General features: G+C 36.3%; 1 protein-coding gene across 2 annotated transcripts in view; it reads left to right on the top strand.

The window, feature by feature from the left end:
• The first annotated feature begins 411 nt into the window (after nucleotides 1-411).
• The window catches only part of pde1a (phosphodiesterase 1A, calmodulin-dependent), a 48,636-nt gene continuing 30,885 nt past the window's right edge, over nucleotides 412-18,162 (top strand). Inside the window, exon 1 of one of the 2 annotated variants that reach the window (XM_067444444.1) lies at nucleotides 412-719. In XM_067444444.1, the coding sequence (XP_067300545.1) occupies nucleotides 667-719 (53 nt within the window). In that variant the 5' untranslated portion in view covers nucleotides 412-666. The remainder of the gene's footprint in view (nucleotides 720-18,162) is intronic. The other variant, XM_067444445.1, reaches the window with a different exon arrangement.

Below are 18,162 nucleotides of genomic sequence, written 5' to 3'. Positions count from 1 at the left end.
ATGCAACAGACTTCAAATCAGTTTTTTCCACATGGAGATAACATTTCTCAATACAAATTACCGCTGTTGAGTGTCAACAGAAAGTTATAAGAAAGTTGTAGAAGCTCAGAATAAGCCGTTTTCTCATCTTAAGAAGTTGTTTTGAGTTTAAAAGTTTGCAAAAGAAGGAAAATCATATTCCACATGACACGGCCGTTTTAAAACGCACACCTCACTCTGCATCGCATAACTTTGTCCACACATCACACTAAACACAAGCCAGATTGTGATATAATTACTGTTTCCTGACATGGGTCCAGCCCCTTTTTTTGACCAGACCCTGTCCGCCAATGTTAATTTGCGTGCTCAACAGCTTTTCTGGAAGGGAAGAGTGGCTGTAAGGGAGAGGAGGCAGGCGTTTTTGCATGAGGGACAGAGAGATAAAAGCCACCGTGAAGAGTTCAACTCTGGTGCAGTGCATCTGGCTCTCTCCAAGTTTAACGTTTGGTGTTTGCCTGAGCATTTTCTGTGATGTGGCCTCCATGGCCTCTTGCACTGGGCCGTCAGTGAGAAAGAAAGAAGAGAGGGAGGCTGGATCGGGCAGAGTGCACACAGCAATGTAAGGAGCAGCTGGGGACAGTCTGACTGAAGCCTCTGCTCACACACTCCCTGGACTCGTGCTCTTAAATGGATGAGTATGTGACCATCAAAAGAAAGCTTCTCCATGGACCCATCTTCAGGTAAGACACTGTGTGAGAGATTCAGCTGTGGCTTCCCGGTCCCTCCAGTTTAATTGTCATCTTTTGTGATCGAGTTAGTCAGGAAACTCTTGAAGTTGCAAAGTTTGTGTTGCGTACTTGTAAGAAAATTGGCATCTGTGGTTCTTTAGCATTTCTAGCAGTTTGAGAAAAGTCCGAATTTTTAGACGTTGCTCCTGAGAAATGTGCACTTCTTCTTGAGTTTTGAAAGGGTTCAGTGTCAGCAATGTGTTAAGATTCAATCAAAAATCTAATATCTCAGCATGGACTCGAAAATATTTCTCATCGAATTTCATCCAAGTCTAATTTATTCGAATTTTTATAGCATTATACGCTTGCTGTACAACAACAATTGTCCCATTTAGCTTTATTTCTCTTAAACACGGGAGAAACATAAACAGAACTAGTTCTTTTGATCAAACCTGTGAGTGCATCTAAAGTGTGACTTTGATTCTCAGGGGCACTTTCAGCCTTATCTGCTTTTGCTCTGTTATCAGCCACAGAGCGTTTCAAAGGAATGGGAGCAAAATACCCTTCGCTAAATACCGCCGTCTAATGTGGTTACCCAGTCATTAGAGGCAGAACATTAAGCTGCGGTTCATTGCTTCGCTCCGTTATTTCAAGCAGGTTGCTAATCGCTTTTTTGCATGTAAAATGGAAGCAGATGTGCAACAGGTTCTTTTGCGTGCTTTTGTCAGGCACATCAGTTCAGCGGTCTCAAAGCGGGTTTAATTTTTTGCGTTCTTGAGGATTAGGAGATCCTAGCAAGCTACCTTTGTACATAGTACTCAGTGTACCGATATGGGACCTCATAAGTGACTGATTTGGAGCACTCCACACAGACAGCAACTGCACGCAAGTTTTTTTATTTTACATTCCAAAGCATAATATTGTACATTTTACTCCACTACATTTCATTAAAACATGTTGTTATTTCGTTATGTCGTTAACATATCGATATTACGAAATGAAGAAATCACCCTCTCAGAGACGTGATAGCAGTGTCACACACGGGAGGATTCATTTGGGCCTGAGCACCGATGGTGTGAGGACCCTATTGAAATTGCTCTGTTTATTTGTGATTTGGATTGCATCTGTTTTTAAGTCAACGCACTGATTCAAATCATCTAGTCAGAGCGAGGCTCCAAATGAGCCAAGAACGGGAGATCAGTAACACTTTATTTTACAGTGTCCTTGTAAGTTGTTACATATTTTACATGTTACATAGTAACAGTAAATTATGCATAATTACATGCAACTAAACCTCAATCAAACACTAATCCTAACCTAACCCTATAATACATGTAGATCATTTATTTTACTCAGTACTTAAATGTATAATTACACTGTTAAATAAAGTGTAACAGGGAGATCCTCTGAGCTTAAGTGTGTGCGCGACTGATGGAATGAAAAGTACGTTACTAATGCAGAATTTCTGGTTTTATTGTAAATCAAAAAAAAAAAAAAAAAAAAAGCCAAAATTGTGCATTTTTTTGTGTACTAGTGCTGACTGCTTGACAATTCATAAGCATTCATAATGATACAACATCCCCCCCCAACATTCATCAATCAGTACTTTTAAGTGCATTACATATTTTTGTAATGCAAAATTATAAAATGTTCAAGAGTACTTAACTTTTATTAGAGTAATATATTGGGATATGTGTACTTTTACTTTACTTCGATTTGTGTGATCAGTCTGGTGCTAAAATTCTGATTTGGTACTCTAATAGGCATAACAAATATATAGTATTTGTGCATTACTTGGAAATTTTATGTATAGATAATTTTTTGTTATTGGATTTATATTTTAATAAAAATCCCACTTTGTCCACCATCTTGAAGAGAATGTTTTACTGAGCTTTGTGCAGTGCATTATGGACTGCCTTCTACATTTGCCTTTAAAATTTGGCCAAAAGTTGCCTTAAAACTTTGTCAGAAGTGTGCCTTATGATGCCTATAGTATTTATTAATATTTTGAATTAGCTTTTGAAGTTGTAATTTTGAATTTTTTTATTTTATGTGCTTTTGTCATTTTAGGAGTTTTATTATATTTAGCTTTAATTTGTTTTAATTTTAGTTTTAGCAGTATTTAAACTTTTTCTTAATAACTTACAATTGTATTTAAACTTTTTCAACTACAGAAAATGATCTTTAATAGTTTTTGTATGCTACTACATCAGCTCAATATGTTTTGGAACAGAGTTTACAACGCTGTAAGCGGGACTTTCTGAGTTCTTGGCCTTTCAAATAGCCTGAGATATATTTTGTGTGTGACTCTTGTTATCTCTTGAGGGTTTCATGGTATGTTTTGTACCTCTGATGTTCCCCTTGAGGTTCCTCTCCTTGCTTACTACAATAACAGCCTGCTGGGAGGCCTGCATGGGAATTGGAGATTTTCGAAAATTTGCAGGCATGCCTCTAAATGAGCCTTTCCCTGCCATTTGTTTGCAATGAGTAACATCCCATTGTGCAGTTTTACATGACATCTGCAGTCCATCACATGAACCCACTTTGATGAACTAACATTTACTATGATGACCAAACTGACAAAATGAATCAGCATGATTCAACCAACCTTCATCTCTTTTGTTTCCTTTCTCTGCTGAATTTCCTTATTGGTCCAGACATGGGTTTTGCTTATTTAGTGCTGGAAACTTAGCTATAGTGAAGCTTTTTGGCTTACTTGCTACATTTGGCTACCAAGGAAATCTTATGCTAGTTAAAAGTCTTGTGCACCAAATGTCGCCTTTGTGTTGTTCTATGACTTTCATTCTTCTGAGAAAAATATGTTGCTTTTTCCAAGCCGTTGCAATAAATTGGGATTGGAGAATTCATGCTTTTAAAAGGATGCATAATTACCATTAAATTATCATAAAATAGTTTGTTAACACTTTGGTATGGGTAACACATATTTACTATTAACTACGACTTTTGCCTCAATAAACTCCTAATTTACTGTTTATTAATAGTAAGGTAGTTTTTGTAGCATTTAAGTTTAGGTATTGGGTTGGATTAAGAGATGTAGAATAAGGTCATGCAGAATAAGGCATTAATATGTGCTTTATACGTATTAATAAACAGCCAATATCCAAGTAATATGCCTGCTAATAAGCAACTAGTTAATACTTAATAACAGAACCTTAAAATAAAGTGTTTTACCAATAGTTTATATATTGTAATAGGCAATCAATTGTTGTAACTCCTTTTATGGCACACTTTTTCAATCTCATCTTTGTGAATGTGCAAGAAGAGTGTTTTGGGAAGAGGGAAGGGAGCTGTCTTAGAGACTGAAGACTAAATTAGTAAAGTACAAAACAGAATCCGATTGCATTTTTGCAGATACTATCATAATGTCTAGGGGGAAAAACGGAGTCTGCACATTTTTCAGAGCTGACATCTGACTCTCGCAAGCTATGATAAATTCATAACAACGCAGAGGATGTCAATTGAATTAACTCCTCAATTTTGAGATTAGTAGCCTCAGTTCACCTAAAAGAGCAAATATTGTGCTCTGTAGCGTGTAAACGGCATGGTATGGCTTTAAATACAGAATATCATGAGGGATTTTGATTATGAAACCTGCATTACATTTGTTTGCAACACAAAACAGCTGTCCGTCTGCTTCAGAGGGGCACACGTGTTATATAACCTTAGTATAAAAATATGCAGAGCAATATTTTATGAAATGTATTACAGGTAAAGCATAACTTGTATTCAAAAAAACACTTTGGGGTCAAAAGTTTGGAATCAGTAAGATTTAGTTTTGTTTTTATAAATAAATGAATGCTTTTATTCGAAGAGGATGCATTAAACTATAGTCAAAAATGACAGTAAAGACATTTATAATGTACAAAAATATTCTGTTTCAAATAAATTATGTTCTTTTGAACTTTTTCTTTATCAAAGAATCCTGAAAAAATGTTTCTTGGTTATTATTGATAATAATCAGAAATGTTTGGGCAAATTAGCATGTTAGAATAATTTCTCAAGAATTGTGTGAAACTCTAAAGGCTGGAGGAATGATGCTGTCCCATTTTAAAATTCTATATTATATTATTTTACTTATAAAATAAAAAGTTATTTATTTTTAATATTTCACAATATTACTGTGTTTTTAATCAAATAAATGCAGCCTTTCAAAAGCATAAAAAAACTTACAGACCCCAAACTTTTAACTGTATTATATTAATATAAAAATGTAAAATAGCAACTGTGGAATGCTTTTGATGAATACAAACATCCAGTTTACCTTGAAGCCAACCCGTGCAGAATGTATGAGCTGAAGAGTAGATTTTTACTCTAATAAATGATGCACGCTTGCGGCCTGAAACCACTGCAAATCAATCTAATAGGTCTCTGTAGCTTTTGCGTTTTAAATCAACAGCGTCTTTGCCAGGGGTGGTTATATATGTTGAGATAACTTTGAGCTTTTTATATGCATGAGAATCTAGATTGCGCTAATTTGTCCTATGAGATTTAGATGCAATTTGTGTCACATGAGTCGTCACTGATGAGGTTCGCATACCAGAATCAGTCTATAATCTGTGTTTTGAGAACATACAGTACGGTATCTTGTGTCTGTCAGCACAGATTTCAGGGGGAAACTTTGGCCCATATAGTTCCTCATCAAAGCCAGCAACATTGAGGAAGTTAATGAAAATTACATCTCTGGCCTGTTTCTAAAAGAAAATTAGGCAGTGTTTTACACAAAGACAATTATTGTGTTACAGCTATTTCACCCTCCTTATCATATTAATACGCTGTCTAATTAGTTTTCCTTTCGTGTGTAAATAATCAGGAGTTTGTGTATTAATTGGTCTAATAAATCAAAGGCACAGTGACTGTCTCATTCATCAAGTAGATTAATCCTTCAGTTTATCATTTGACGACATGATATTTTCATAAGAAAAAAACAATAAGCTTTATGTAAGTTTTATAGTCTTATGCTGAAAGGTTGTTTGCAGTGTGTATTTTCAGGGACATTAAAAGTAGAATGAGATGGACACTTGTTGAGTAATCAATTAAAGAAAATTCAACACTCGTCTGTCAGTAAGAGCTAATAGCCTATTAGTGTACCGTTAGCAGGAACCAGGAACAAACTGAAGATCAAAATCCAAACTGAAACTTTAATAATGTTACTCAGGAACAGCCAGACTGAAACACACTCTAACATAACAGTGACTAGACAAAGACTGAAGGTGAGGGTGCAACTTAAGTAGAGAACAGAAACGAGATGATTGACTAGACACAGCTGGGACAATTAAATGAATGAGGGTAACTATGGAAACAGACAAGTGGTGGGAAACTGTGACAAATCAAAACACAACAGAAATGCCAAACAACCAGAAAGACGTGTGACAATTAGAGCCAATAGAGAAATACATTTGCAAATTTGGACACTGTTGTGAGATTTTATTGCTGATTTGAAGTACGTTATTGAAACATCTGTTTTGAGATTTTTGTTTTGTCTTTATTAAAGTAGACCAGAGTTGTGTACTAGCATTACTGAAAAATAACTTCCAATAATTTGTCCACCAAGCTGACAGGAAACATTCTCAGAACTTTGGCTAACGTTCTGGCATAGTTCTCTCAAAGTTTTAAATAAACATTATTCCAATAAATGATTAGAACGTTTGTTCAAAGTTATATGGTCTTTAATTAATTATGTTTTCAAAACATTATTTACACATTCATGGGACGTTTTGGTAACTTTATTTTACAGTGTTACACATGTTGCATGTAGCGTAATTACTTTAACCATAATTCTAACCCGACACCCTAAGTGCATGCAGTAGGCCAGAACAAAGTTCAAGTTTAAGTTCAATCAGCTTGGATGTTTAAGTCATTTCAACATATACTACATTAAACTGACATAAAAAAAAATTGGAATCTTGTATAAATTCAGTTTAACTTGAGTTAAAGCAATGTAAAAGCATATGTTGTCTAACTTATTGATCATATTTTTACAGTGCATAATGTTTGCAAAATAATAATGATAATAATAATGTCCCCTTAATGTTTATACACTGTAAAAAAAAAATTGAACTCCAAATTGTCTCCAATTAAAAATGTTCTAGTGACTGATCACATCTAAATTTTTCAGTTGGCCAAATTAAAATTCTGTGAATTAATGCATTTTTAATTCACAGAAATTCAATTCGGCCAACTGAAAAATTTAGATGTGATCAGTCACTAGAACATTTTTAATTGGAGACCTGAATTTTTTTTAACAGTGTAACCAAGAAAGAATGTTTTAAAACATTAGGACAAAATGGATGTTTGAACATTCAGTGAACAATCAGAAATAATGTTTTCATAAATTAATGGGTACATTAACCAAAAGTTTTTGGAACATATTTTTGTTATATCAGGGCAAGATGGCTGTCGAGTGAAGGGACTCGGCTTAACAGTAATTTATCTTTCATCAGTAGGATTTGCATTACCATATGCAGAAGTCTTTAAAAGAGATACACACATCTTTCTATTAAGATGCCTTCATCTGGTTGGTTTTTGACTGCAATAGATGTGTATTTCACTGTTCATGATATCTCACAATTCTTTATGTGTGCTTTAGTGGTTGGCTGAAAAAATAAGGAGCTGTTAAAAAGGAGCAAATATATATTTGCTCGATTATCTCTAAAGCTCACTTGCATTTGCTCTGGATCATTTGACTTGATGTTCTGGTGCCTTTGGAAGCCGGTCAGAAGAGGGCTGGTGTCAGATGTAATGGGGGTTTGTTTACGCAGTGAAAATGAAACAAGACAGGGGAATGTCTGCAGTGTTGTTATTGTTCAGACGACTGAAGGGGTGTCTGCCTCCATGACCTTGGACTTGTCCCCTAAGTTGAATTCAATTCACTGAACACTGTAACACAGAAGAAAGTTTATTTTGTAAAATGAATTGTGCATTAAGTATTCAGACAAAACTGTTATTTCATTAAATAATAAACATAAATCTAATTGGCAGCTATTTTTGTGACTTTTGACCATTTATTTTGAATCCACTAAAAGTGATGAGTTATAATTTTTTTGGCATACATTTTATCTCTAACATAAATGTCCAAATACTATCTGGTACAACTATTTGTTATATATGTTATATTGTTTTTTTCTAGATATTAGCATCATTGTTAGAAATTGAAAATCACGTCTTAATGCCCATCTCTTGCTAATTCTGCGTTTAATACACGTTTTATAGCTCACTACTCTTATTTATGAGTCAAATAACTTTTAAAAGCATTCAAGCGCATTCAATTTATTGAGGTTTGACAGATTAATCGCACCTCAATTGATAACATTTATTGAATAATGAATATCCAAAACATTTTGTGACTGTTGCTTTATTTGGCGAAGAGTCTTTGTTGCTAATGGCTCCAGCATTCGATAGAAGAGCAGACTGATCTTGACTGATAATGACAAAATGAATGTAATTGTCAAAGTCCTAATAGGGAAGTCAAGGACTCTAGTGTGATTCTCTGCCTGATTATCGTGTGAGTTCTCTCTTTAAATACCCTTTTGAGGAAATAAGTTTTGCTGTAAGTGATTATAATTTATTCAGAAGAGACTGAGCCATGAAAGACTTTGGTCTCTTTTATGAATTCATTTTTCAGTAGGGCTCTTTATTTAAGTCAGATTAATTGCAAATAATCACATATATCAGTGTTTGCTGAGAAGGAAGATAGCTCAAGCACATTTGCATATGCCTGCCTCCAGAGCAAGACATCAACGAATAGTTATACATCATCGCACCATAGGCCCCGCCTACTGGCATTCAAGGCACGTTTGTTTCTATAGAACTGTAGTAATTCAAAGTGCTTTACACAGAAAAGGAATTAAAATATTCATAAGAAATAAAAATATAACCTGAATCATTATCTGGAATGGAAGAAAATGGTCAGGTCAGGTTCACGATTTCACTACTTCTTAAAATATTTGTCAGGTAACTTCCTGTCAGGTAACCTCTTTAATGGTACGTTGACATCTTTAACTTAGAGCCTTGCTTTTTAAGTCCAAATTCTTGAACATCAGGTAAGGTCATCCACATCCTCTAAGGGGTGGGATTTATTTAGCTTGTGGAGGATAAGCATAGGGAGATGTTTAACAGAGATAGAGTCTTAGCCAATAAATCAGTGCCCTTCGTGCTGCCAAAACACAACTAGACTGACGTTACTAGCATTTAGAGCTTCAGCTTAACTCCTTCAAATGGGAACCCAAGAGGTTAGTTTACAACCCAGTGTAAACCAACCTGTCCTGCGGGCATTAAGATGTGGCTTCAGTACTTGGAGGACTGGAGAAACTGAGGCTTGTGAAGAATGGGATGTTTGTTTAATCAGAGCTCCGTTTGGCTCTAAGAATTGTTCTCTGGCACCACAGATCGCTGACTGCTTGTGTCAACCTGAGTTTAGCACGTCACCAGAGGGGCTCTAGTCAAATCCATGTACGCAAAATCTCACAGGGATGCGAGGCCGATGTGTATCAGTCTCTTCGCAGACCCCTTCTTGTATCAATTGCAAGATGTATGTGGTTCTCAAACTTTTTTGGCCACGCCCCTCTCCCCCACCACTACCTGACTACCAAGTAATTGCACAAAAAATTTGTTTTGTTTTTTAAAAATTAAAAATGTATATATATGAAATGCATTGAGACATTAAATCGTTCATTCACTTGTCCAAGTAAAAAATTTGCTTGTCCGGAAAAAAGTTTAATATTTGTGTGTGTGTGTGTGTGTGTGTGTGTGTGTGTGTGTGTGTGTGTGTGTGTGTGTGTGTGTGTGTGTGTGTGTGTGTTGTCAGCTTTGACATGTTTAAATCTGCATATTTGTGATTTTTATTTTTATTTAATTTGAAATTTTAGATACTTTCACCTTTTATAAAGGGCATTTCCCCCTAATCTTATTAAATATAGTCTCTGCTTTAGGTTTCATTTTATTGTTAATTTTGATCAATACATCACATTAAAATAAGACACTATAAGGGCTGTTACCAATCAAATTAAATAATTTACACTGTCAAATTACCACTATATTAAATAATGTTTTGAGATTTGTAGCTTTGAATAGACAAATTAGTCATGGTTTAAACATGAAAATAAACCTCCAGTAGGTGGCAGCAGGTGTCCATCTTAATGAGTGAGTCATTGAGTTGTTCATTCAAACGATTCATTCAAACGCTGAATCGTTCAGTAACATTATGTCGTTCAGTAACATAATTTCACAATTTTCGCAGCTGAAATAGAACAAAAACACTCAATATTGCATCTAAAATGTAAGAGACTTCAAGTGAATGTTAATGTAAGTGAATGTAAATTAATTGAACTGCCATATAAATGCAGTGTCATTTTCAGTCGTGATTGTATTCAGGAAAACAGCTTAAACGCACAAGTGTTTTAATTTCTCCTCGAGAGGCTGCACGAGTGGCAACAGCGCAACCTATCTTCAGTTCATTACATATTATTATCCACCAATCGATCGCCACTTACACTACATTAATGCACAATCATTCTTGCATCTTGGTGATTCGCTAGTTATTTTTTGTTATTGGCGTTTTAACCAGGCTCTTGTCTGTCGGGCAAGTAAAATTCTCTTTCACTTGTCCCTTCAAAAATTCACTTGTCCCGGACAAGCGGAAAAGCGTTAATGTCGAGCCCACATTATACACATAATCAGTGGCTGGATTAAGCTCCTTCAACAGCGCCTAGCTTTTTCGTAACGTTAGCCTATAGGCTACGTCTCTTAAGCGGTGCATTCACAATCAGCTTGTGACGCTGTCTGCTGGTTGATTTATGTTCTTTTCATTCACTCAGAAACCTTTTATTGATATGCTATTATTGAGCCATCAATCAATTGCCTCACTTGTTCAGTATTTAGTTTACCAGTATCTATAGGTTAATTTAAAAAAAATGGACAGACGCATGATGACACTTCACCTTTCTCCAAGTCTTGGCCTGTCTAATCTTTCTATAAATAGCTTTAAAAAGCAGAGTTAGTGTCAGGGGAGGACAATTTGTGACAATATTTTCACTGTTGCCTAGGGACTTATTTGGAACCAAAAAGTTAATGGTGGGATATCTGTGAAATCAGAGAACACGTCCATTTATTTGTCAGATCAAATGGGGCGGGAAACTGCTGGTGTCTGAGCTGATTTGCGTCTCTGGACTCATCAAATGCTCTTCCCCATAACTCTCGAATTATTCTCAGGTCAGTGAGCGGTCCTATGGGGGCCATCTTGTTGGGGTGAGGAATGTAGAGCTGTCTGAGAGGTTGGCAGCACGTCCTTTCTTTCTTTCCATCACGAGCCCTCGCCTGGTCCCTCGAGGGGCCGTCAGTGACGGCATTGCCTCCTGAGTTTTGGACGTTTGCGTGTATAATGGCACAGCAAGCTCATGGGAAAATGTTTGAGGTTGACCTTCCTCTGTGTTTGTGTGACTGGGGCACGATGGCCTGCCGGCTGCCAGTGCCAGCGTCTTACTGGGCCGCTGGTAGTGACGATGACAAACATCCCCCTCTCTCCTTCCCCAGGGTTCTCATGCACCCTCGGAGAACAAGCTGGCCTTGCAGTCCCTTTCAGGAACACTTCTTATTAAAACTCATAGCAAACTTCCAGGGTTTGTTTTGTTTTGCAATTTCTAATCTGACCCTGCGAGCTATGAAAAACCTGGGTGGTTCTAGATTTGGAAGACAGGGACTCGGAAAAGGCGTGGAGATAGATTCAACTAGGTCCCTGAGGAACTTTTGGATTGTGTTGACGGAGCAACATGTTACTCAAAGGGAAGCCAGATGCAGAAGACTCAGCTTGCTTTAGCATGTTTTTGCTTCTGGGAGGCCAGTTATAGAGGTAAATCGATGCAGGTTTATTTCATCCATTTCGAGACAGGCTACTTTTAGATGCTTGTTTTCATTTCCATACACTCGCAGTGGTCTGAAGACCCTCCCCGATACACAGTGTCAGGGGCTATGGCATAGTCTCCAAAAATACAGTCAGTCTAAGTGCCTGCGCTCTGAAACCACTTGACAGCGTGGTTTCTGTCAACCCGTCATACTTCATCTCTTGTGTTTTTCAGCTACGTTTACAGTCATATTCACACAGCTTTTTGGAATGCTTGTTTCTAATTGGCTGATTGATTTGTTCTGTCAAATTTGTGTTTATTTATCGCTAAACCAGACAAGATGGCACATGCACCATTGAGCATAAGCCATTCATAATGTATAATGGCACCATTGAATAAGTTTCAGATATTATAATTCAGTATCTGTTTACCATATAAATGTTTTATGGTCTGTCACTAAATTGTAAGCAACTTCTTAATAGAACAGCTATTTATCTGTGTTATTTTAGTATTACTTACTATTATAGTATTTGTTAATCTTTATGTTTTGCTTTCATTTTTATTGTTTTAGCTTTATGTTAGTTTAACATTACTAATGATCATTTTATTATTGTTTTTTTTTTATCTGGCATATATTATTTTATTTCAGCTTGATTTGAATCCAAATTTTAAATAGTTAGCAAAAACAACACTTCTTTATATAGCACTCTCTATAATAAATGTCTTGTAAAATGTCTTTATGTATATTTTTGCATGGATTGTAGCACAAGCTAATTTGCTCCCTAGAAAGTCTATTTATAAAAACACATACTTACGTTAATATCTTTTTAAATCTTTTTTTAAATACCAAAAGTTAATTTATCAGCTACTACATTGTGTAAAAACATGTTGAAAATGAGCAGACATGCAGTGATTTTTGCAAAATAAACACCTTCAGAGTGATGCAAGACCCCTCTGCTTTGTGTCCTGATCACCCTGTCAGTGTTTATTTTCTGATAATGACCAGATGGCTGTATGTATCCTGTTTAAAGGGGTTTTACACACTGTGCATTGTGCCCTAGTATACTTTTTTTCATTATTTCTTTAGTATATAGAATGTATTTTGTGCAAAATATGCTAAATATCAATGCCCCAATATCCTACTACATTTGATAAAAAATTGGCAATATGTAACAAAGTTCCCATAATTCAATGCACTTAATTTGATTTTCCAGTGTTATGGATGATTAGAAGTTAGATGGATGATTAACTTTTTGGCTCTGGACAAGTTTTTAACATACTTAAAATAGACAATATAAATATAGTTTGCATTGAATTCAGTAAGTAGTGCACTAGCTTTCTAAAATGTATACTTTGAAAGCACTGCACATTACTTTGGATACAAAGGGCTGGCAAATATAATGTGTGCAAAATTCAGAGGAGAAATTAGAGTACACTGGCACAGGTCGTGTCATCTAAGCGAGCAGCGCATGTTGGAGATTCGGCACTCTTGCTGTCCTCGATGTTAAACACACTCTTACAGGCTTCATGTGAATGCTGATAAGCATAACAGCTGTTGTGGGGGGACCACAGGGGGGTGATGCACTCAAGGCTTTGCATCCCTTTACATTTTTGACATATTATATGTCATATACAGAAGGGTTCAAAAGTTTGACACCACAGGTTTTTTGTTGTTGTTCCTTTCTTCCATTGAAGTGCAATATGTTTTTTTAGAACTCAAATAATGCTGCATCACATGATCATCATGCTTTGTTCATGTCAGCATCATTGCTGCTGTCATTAAAACTGTCTGAATACTTAGGGACAGATTCACTAACAGCTTGCTCCAGCACAAACCCTCTTTTGGCGTTAAAAATTATAGTAACGACGGTTATTTTTGAGTCTGCCGTTATTGCAAATGCATTTGTTGAAGTTTCCCTTTCGGATGCAAAATATATGGGAGTAGAGTATTTAAATGAATCATGGAAGATGATTTACTAAGTTTTGCACTTGTCAATTTACTGATATATGTATCATTCCATCCATCCATCCATCCATCCATCCATCCATCCATCCATCCATCCATCCATCCATCCATCCATACATCCATAAATCCATCCATACATCCACCCACCCACCCACCCATCCATCCATCCATCCATCCACCCATCCATCCATCCATCCATCCGTCCATCCATCCATCCATCCATCCATGCATCCATCCATCCATCCATCCATCCATCCATCAAATCAAAATGTCTTTAAAATCATAAGAGACATTTCATTGCAGTGTGTTCAAACATTTGTGCAAATTATCAAAAATCGGACAAAAAATTACTGATCTACACCTGTCGATTAGACTCAGCAAAGTCAGTTTTGAGGGAAAAAATGTCTTAAGGTTTGACTACAAAATTACCTATCACCCAAACTTTAAAGTCCCTGGTAACAACACACACCTAGTCAAAATCAAATATCTACAGGAAAATATATATGCAACTTCCCCCCCCAATGATACCACAATCATTTGATTAACAAGAATAAAAAGACAGTCTGCCTTAAGTCCTACTGTACTGTATGGATCTAATATAATGTTACACATCAGATATGTTCCCCAAAAGATAACCAAACGTTCACTTATGACATAACAGATAAATGTTTTGTGAATACTTGCCAAGACGGATATTTTGAAATACTGTAATTCTGTGCATATCGGGATCGCACAATGTCTAAGGCGTCTTTGTGTGAACACTTCGGATGTGTCAGTTAGCACAAGTAAGATCATATTTTTCATGTGCTGGCAGTCAAACTCCAGCTCTGACAGCATCGTTGGGAAAATGAAATAACGCTTTTGTGATACTGTGCTGAGGAAACACACTTACCACACTTGTGACCAAATGCAATGCTGAACAGGCAGAGGTGAAGGAACAGCGGCGAAATGGCCTTTTGTGACGTTAGAATTTTCCACTGTAATCTCATGCATAATACAGAGCAGTGATTGGGGGTTAAAATAGTTATTTCTCAGGGGTAATGCGGAGAAACGCTCAGGAGCTCAGAAGGATGACATAGAATCGTTTTTCTCCAGCCCCGGCAGCTAATCACACACTGAGGGTAAACGCTGCTACCTCAGACTTTGTTACGTTGCATTTCAACCCGGAAGAATGAAATTGCTCTGAAAAATGTGCTTTTAGTGTTTTCAGTGATGTGCAGCCTGTACATACAGTATCTGTTTTTGGGTTTTATGACTCTTTAAACCTGGAAACTATAGAGCTATATTGCGATAAACTGTAGATCCCCTCCTGCTGCATTTCTGTGTGGGTATCATGGTTTGGAAAGTTCTCCCCTCTGTAGCCTGCAGAGCTTGTGTTATAATTATACACGCTCTGACATTTTGGGTGGGTGGGTGTGATTGTGAGTGATGCACAGTTACACACCCTTCTCCTCTCCATCATACTTCATTACCCAGGTGCTTAAAGTTGGGGGTCACTGCTGGGCATTTGCAAATGTTGTAAATTACAATCAGGGAGGGAAGGAGTGAGTATCATCCTCAGTGTTTCCAAAGTCCTTATCATTCTCCCGCCCTTTTCCTCTGCCACACTCCATAAGTCAGATGGAGTCCATCTCACTCACACGCTTTCATGCACTCCAGGTAAAAATAGGCCCTGATAGGTTGACATGTCACTCTAGAGCTGTTCGCCCCCAGCTACTTAACCAGAACCAGATTCTTCAGTCTTCACTTAGACTCCATAAACCTGCTAGAAACTAAAATCTTTATTCACACAATTTTTTAAATGTGTTTGTTAATGTAGATTTAAGCTTTAAACACTAATAAATGCAGTCCATAAAATGCAGTCCATAATAATTTCTCCTATCCCAGCATAATAGAGTGGTGCAGGGATGACATATTTTGTTGGCCAAACCTTGGAAACAAGTTAGATTTTAGTGCTTCCGGTTGTATTGTACTGAAGTCAAAAGGTTTCTTGAATGGGTTTTTTGGTTAAATGATTTAAAGAAGATCTGTGATGAACACAATCTCAAGATATTTTAATGTTTTATTCTACATACATTAGTAATACCCTTGTGATTTAAAAAAAAAGCTTTTACTTGTCTTGTAAAAGCTAACGAGTGTCTAATGGTACTACACGTTCTCCGTTGTGTACACTGTAAAAAAATTATTTAGGGAAAAAGTTAACTGGTTGCCTTAAAATTTTGAGTTCATTGAAATTGAAATTTTGAGTTAATACAATGAACATTTTTTGAGATTCGACAACCTTTATTAAAATATTATTAAAAGATTTTGTAAGCATATTGGGTAATTGTTTGTGTTTTATTTCTGATGATGACGCAGTGAAACATTTCAAATAGTGCTATTTTCATGATTTATCACATTTTTTATGTGGTTATGATACAAAAATATTTTGAGTTTCTATTTATTAAACAAATTTCCTTCATTGTATCAACTCACATTTTTAATTTCAATAAACTCAAAATTTTAAGGCAACCAGGTTACTTACTTTTTTAAGTTAAACCAACAAAAAACAACCATTTTTTTTTTACAGTGTAGTTTGTTTATAGTCTACATTTAACTTTTGAAGATTGTATTCATAAAGTTGTGTTTGTGATTATCACGATGAACAAAACTTGGAAGAATAATAAGCTTTTGTTAGTCACCATGCTTTTTTCTGCAGTAATCCAAATGTCAATGGAAATATCAGTAGAAACCAGGGTGATGCTAACTTCCAGGTTGGCCTAGAGAAATATGTCATCCCTGCATCCCTATATATCCATATGACGGTCCATTTACTAGGAAAATGTAAGCTTTTTAGTTGTGATGCTATCAAAACATTGCTCTGATTGTTTAAGGTACTCAACCAATGACATTGTTTTGCTTTTTGGCCAACCAATGGCAAACTGGGGAAGTGGCCAGAAAACCTTAGTCATTTATTTTGCATTTTCGATTTCAATTTAAGTTGAAATGAAGATTTATATCCTAAGGAAAAGATCACAGTAATCTAAAATGTTCAAAAAGGCTCAACAGTGGCATCTTTACAAAGACAACGCCTGTAATCCAAATTCAGGGATGTCAAATATTTAATCACTGTCAATTCAAAGCTAATTAGCTGAGTTATACTGCCCACATTAATTATCCTTATGCCAACAATGGTCTCATTTGTGTCTGTTTTCCTTGAGGACTTTTAGGAGAAACATATGAAGCTAAAGAGGAACTTAATTTTGTCTCCCAAGTAAAGAAGAAACACCTCTGAACAATAACATTTAACATATCTGGGCAGAAAAATACATTTATCTCCTTGAAATGCAGGTGGTAAGTTTCTGTCATTATATCTTGGTTCGTTTCTTTCCTTGGCTCTCGGTTTGTAGTGATGAAGTCAAGTAATATGACAAAAGCTGCACTAAGAATATCAAACCCACATTTTCACAGGAACGACAGAGAATCTTCCAAAGGTAATTCATTCTTTCCAGTCACATACTTGACAGACAAATTGCAATGAATGCAAAAGTGACTAGCTTGGCATTGAGAGCGGTTCACTGTGAACATTTGCCTCATTTTCACATCAGATGTTATTCTGATTCACCTCAGACTACAATCAGAGTCAGACATCATTCCAGATCACATCGTGGCAGGAAATGGAAATAGCTAGAAGATGATGTCAGGCCAGACTTCAAGAGAATACCCCTCAAAACCGACACAAACAACATGCTCTTTATTCAGTGCCGCTTCTCTGGTTTTCACTTAACCGGTAGTTTCATCTGTAATTGCAGTTTGTGTTCCTGCTGCTGTTTGTCTTTCATCCTGTCATGGCATTTCTGAAGCAAGTTGAAGTTTAGGCATACGTGTTAACAGTTTGAGTTTAGGCGTACGTGTTATCTGTCAATAGCCGCTAAGGAAGAGGTGTTTATTCAGGTTGCTACATTACAGACCACTTTTATGAACATAAAAATTGGTGTGGGGGATTGAAAGCAGACATTAATCAGAAGACATTTGACCATTTTGAGATTTATTGGCCCATAACGGTCCAGATTAACAGAAGTGTTACTTATGCTTTTAGTGAGATACCCATAACTCAGTGACAGATGTGATTTACATAATATGTGTCACTGAATATCAGTCATACACCAGAGAAGTCTTGTGCATGTGTACTTGTGCAGATTTTTCAATCAGACAGTTATTTCATTTTAAAGCCACAGATGACTGGCAAAGCATAACCCCTTGTTTTGGTGCAGTGAGTGATTGACAGGCGAGTGGGCGGTACTTCAATGTTGTCTGGGACTTATAAGAACGGATTAGCGTCTATTTTACCAATGAAACGCACATTGCACATGCTTTCAAAAAACCTTCAAATGTGGTTGAAATGGAATCTTGAGGTGTTTCGGATCTCGAGCACCCGTATTCAGTGTTGTCCCATTTCATTGTATTCCAGTGTGTTTCTGTGAAACCGGTGATAATATTTGATAATGTGTGGTAAACCCTATGTTAGAGGGACAAAATGTCCCCAAAAAAGTTTGCAATATCCGAAATCCTGTTTTGATCCCCATGAGAATTATTATGTTTTTAAAATATATATATATATATATATATATATATATATATATATATATATATA

The sequence above is a fragment of the Pseudorasbora parva genome, chromosome 5, assembly GCF_024679245.1.
Source record: "Pseudorasbora parva isolate DD20220531a chromosome 5, ASM2467924v1, whole genome shotgun sequence".
Classification (NCBI taxonomy): domain Eukaryota; kingdom Metazoa; phylum Chordata; class Actinopteri; order Cypriniformes; family Gobionidae; genus Pseudorasbora; species Pseudorasbora parva.
The sequence above is the reverse complement of the archived record's forward strand: the minus strand, read 5'-3'. Positions and strand labels throughout refer to the sequence as shown.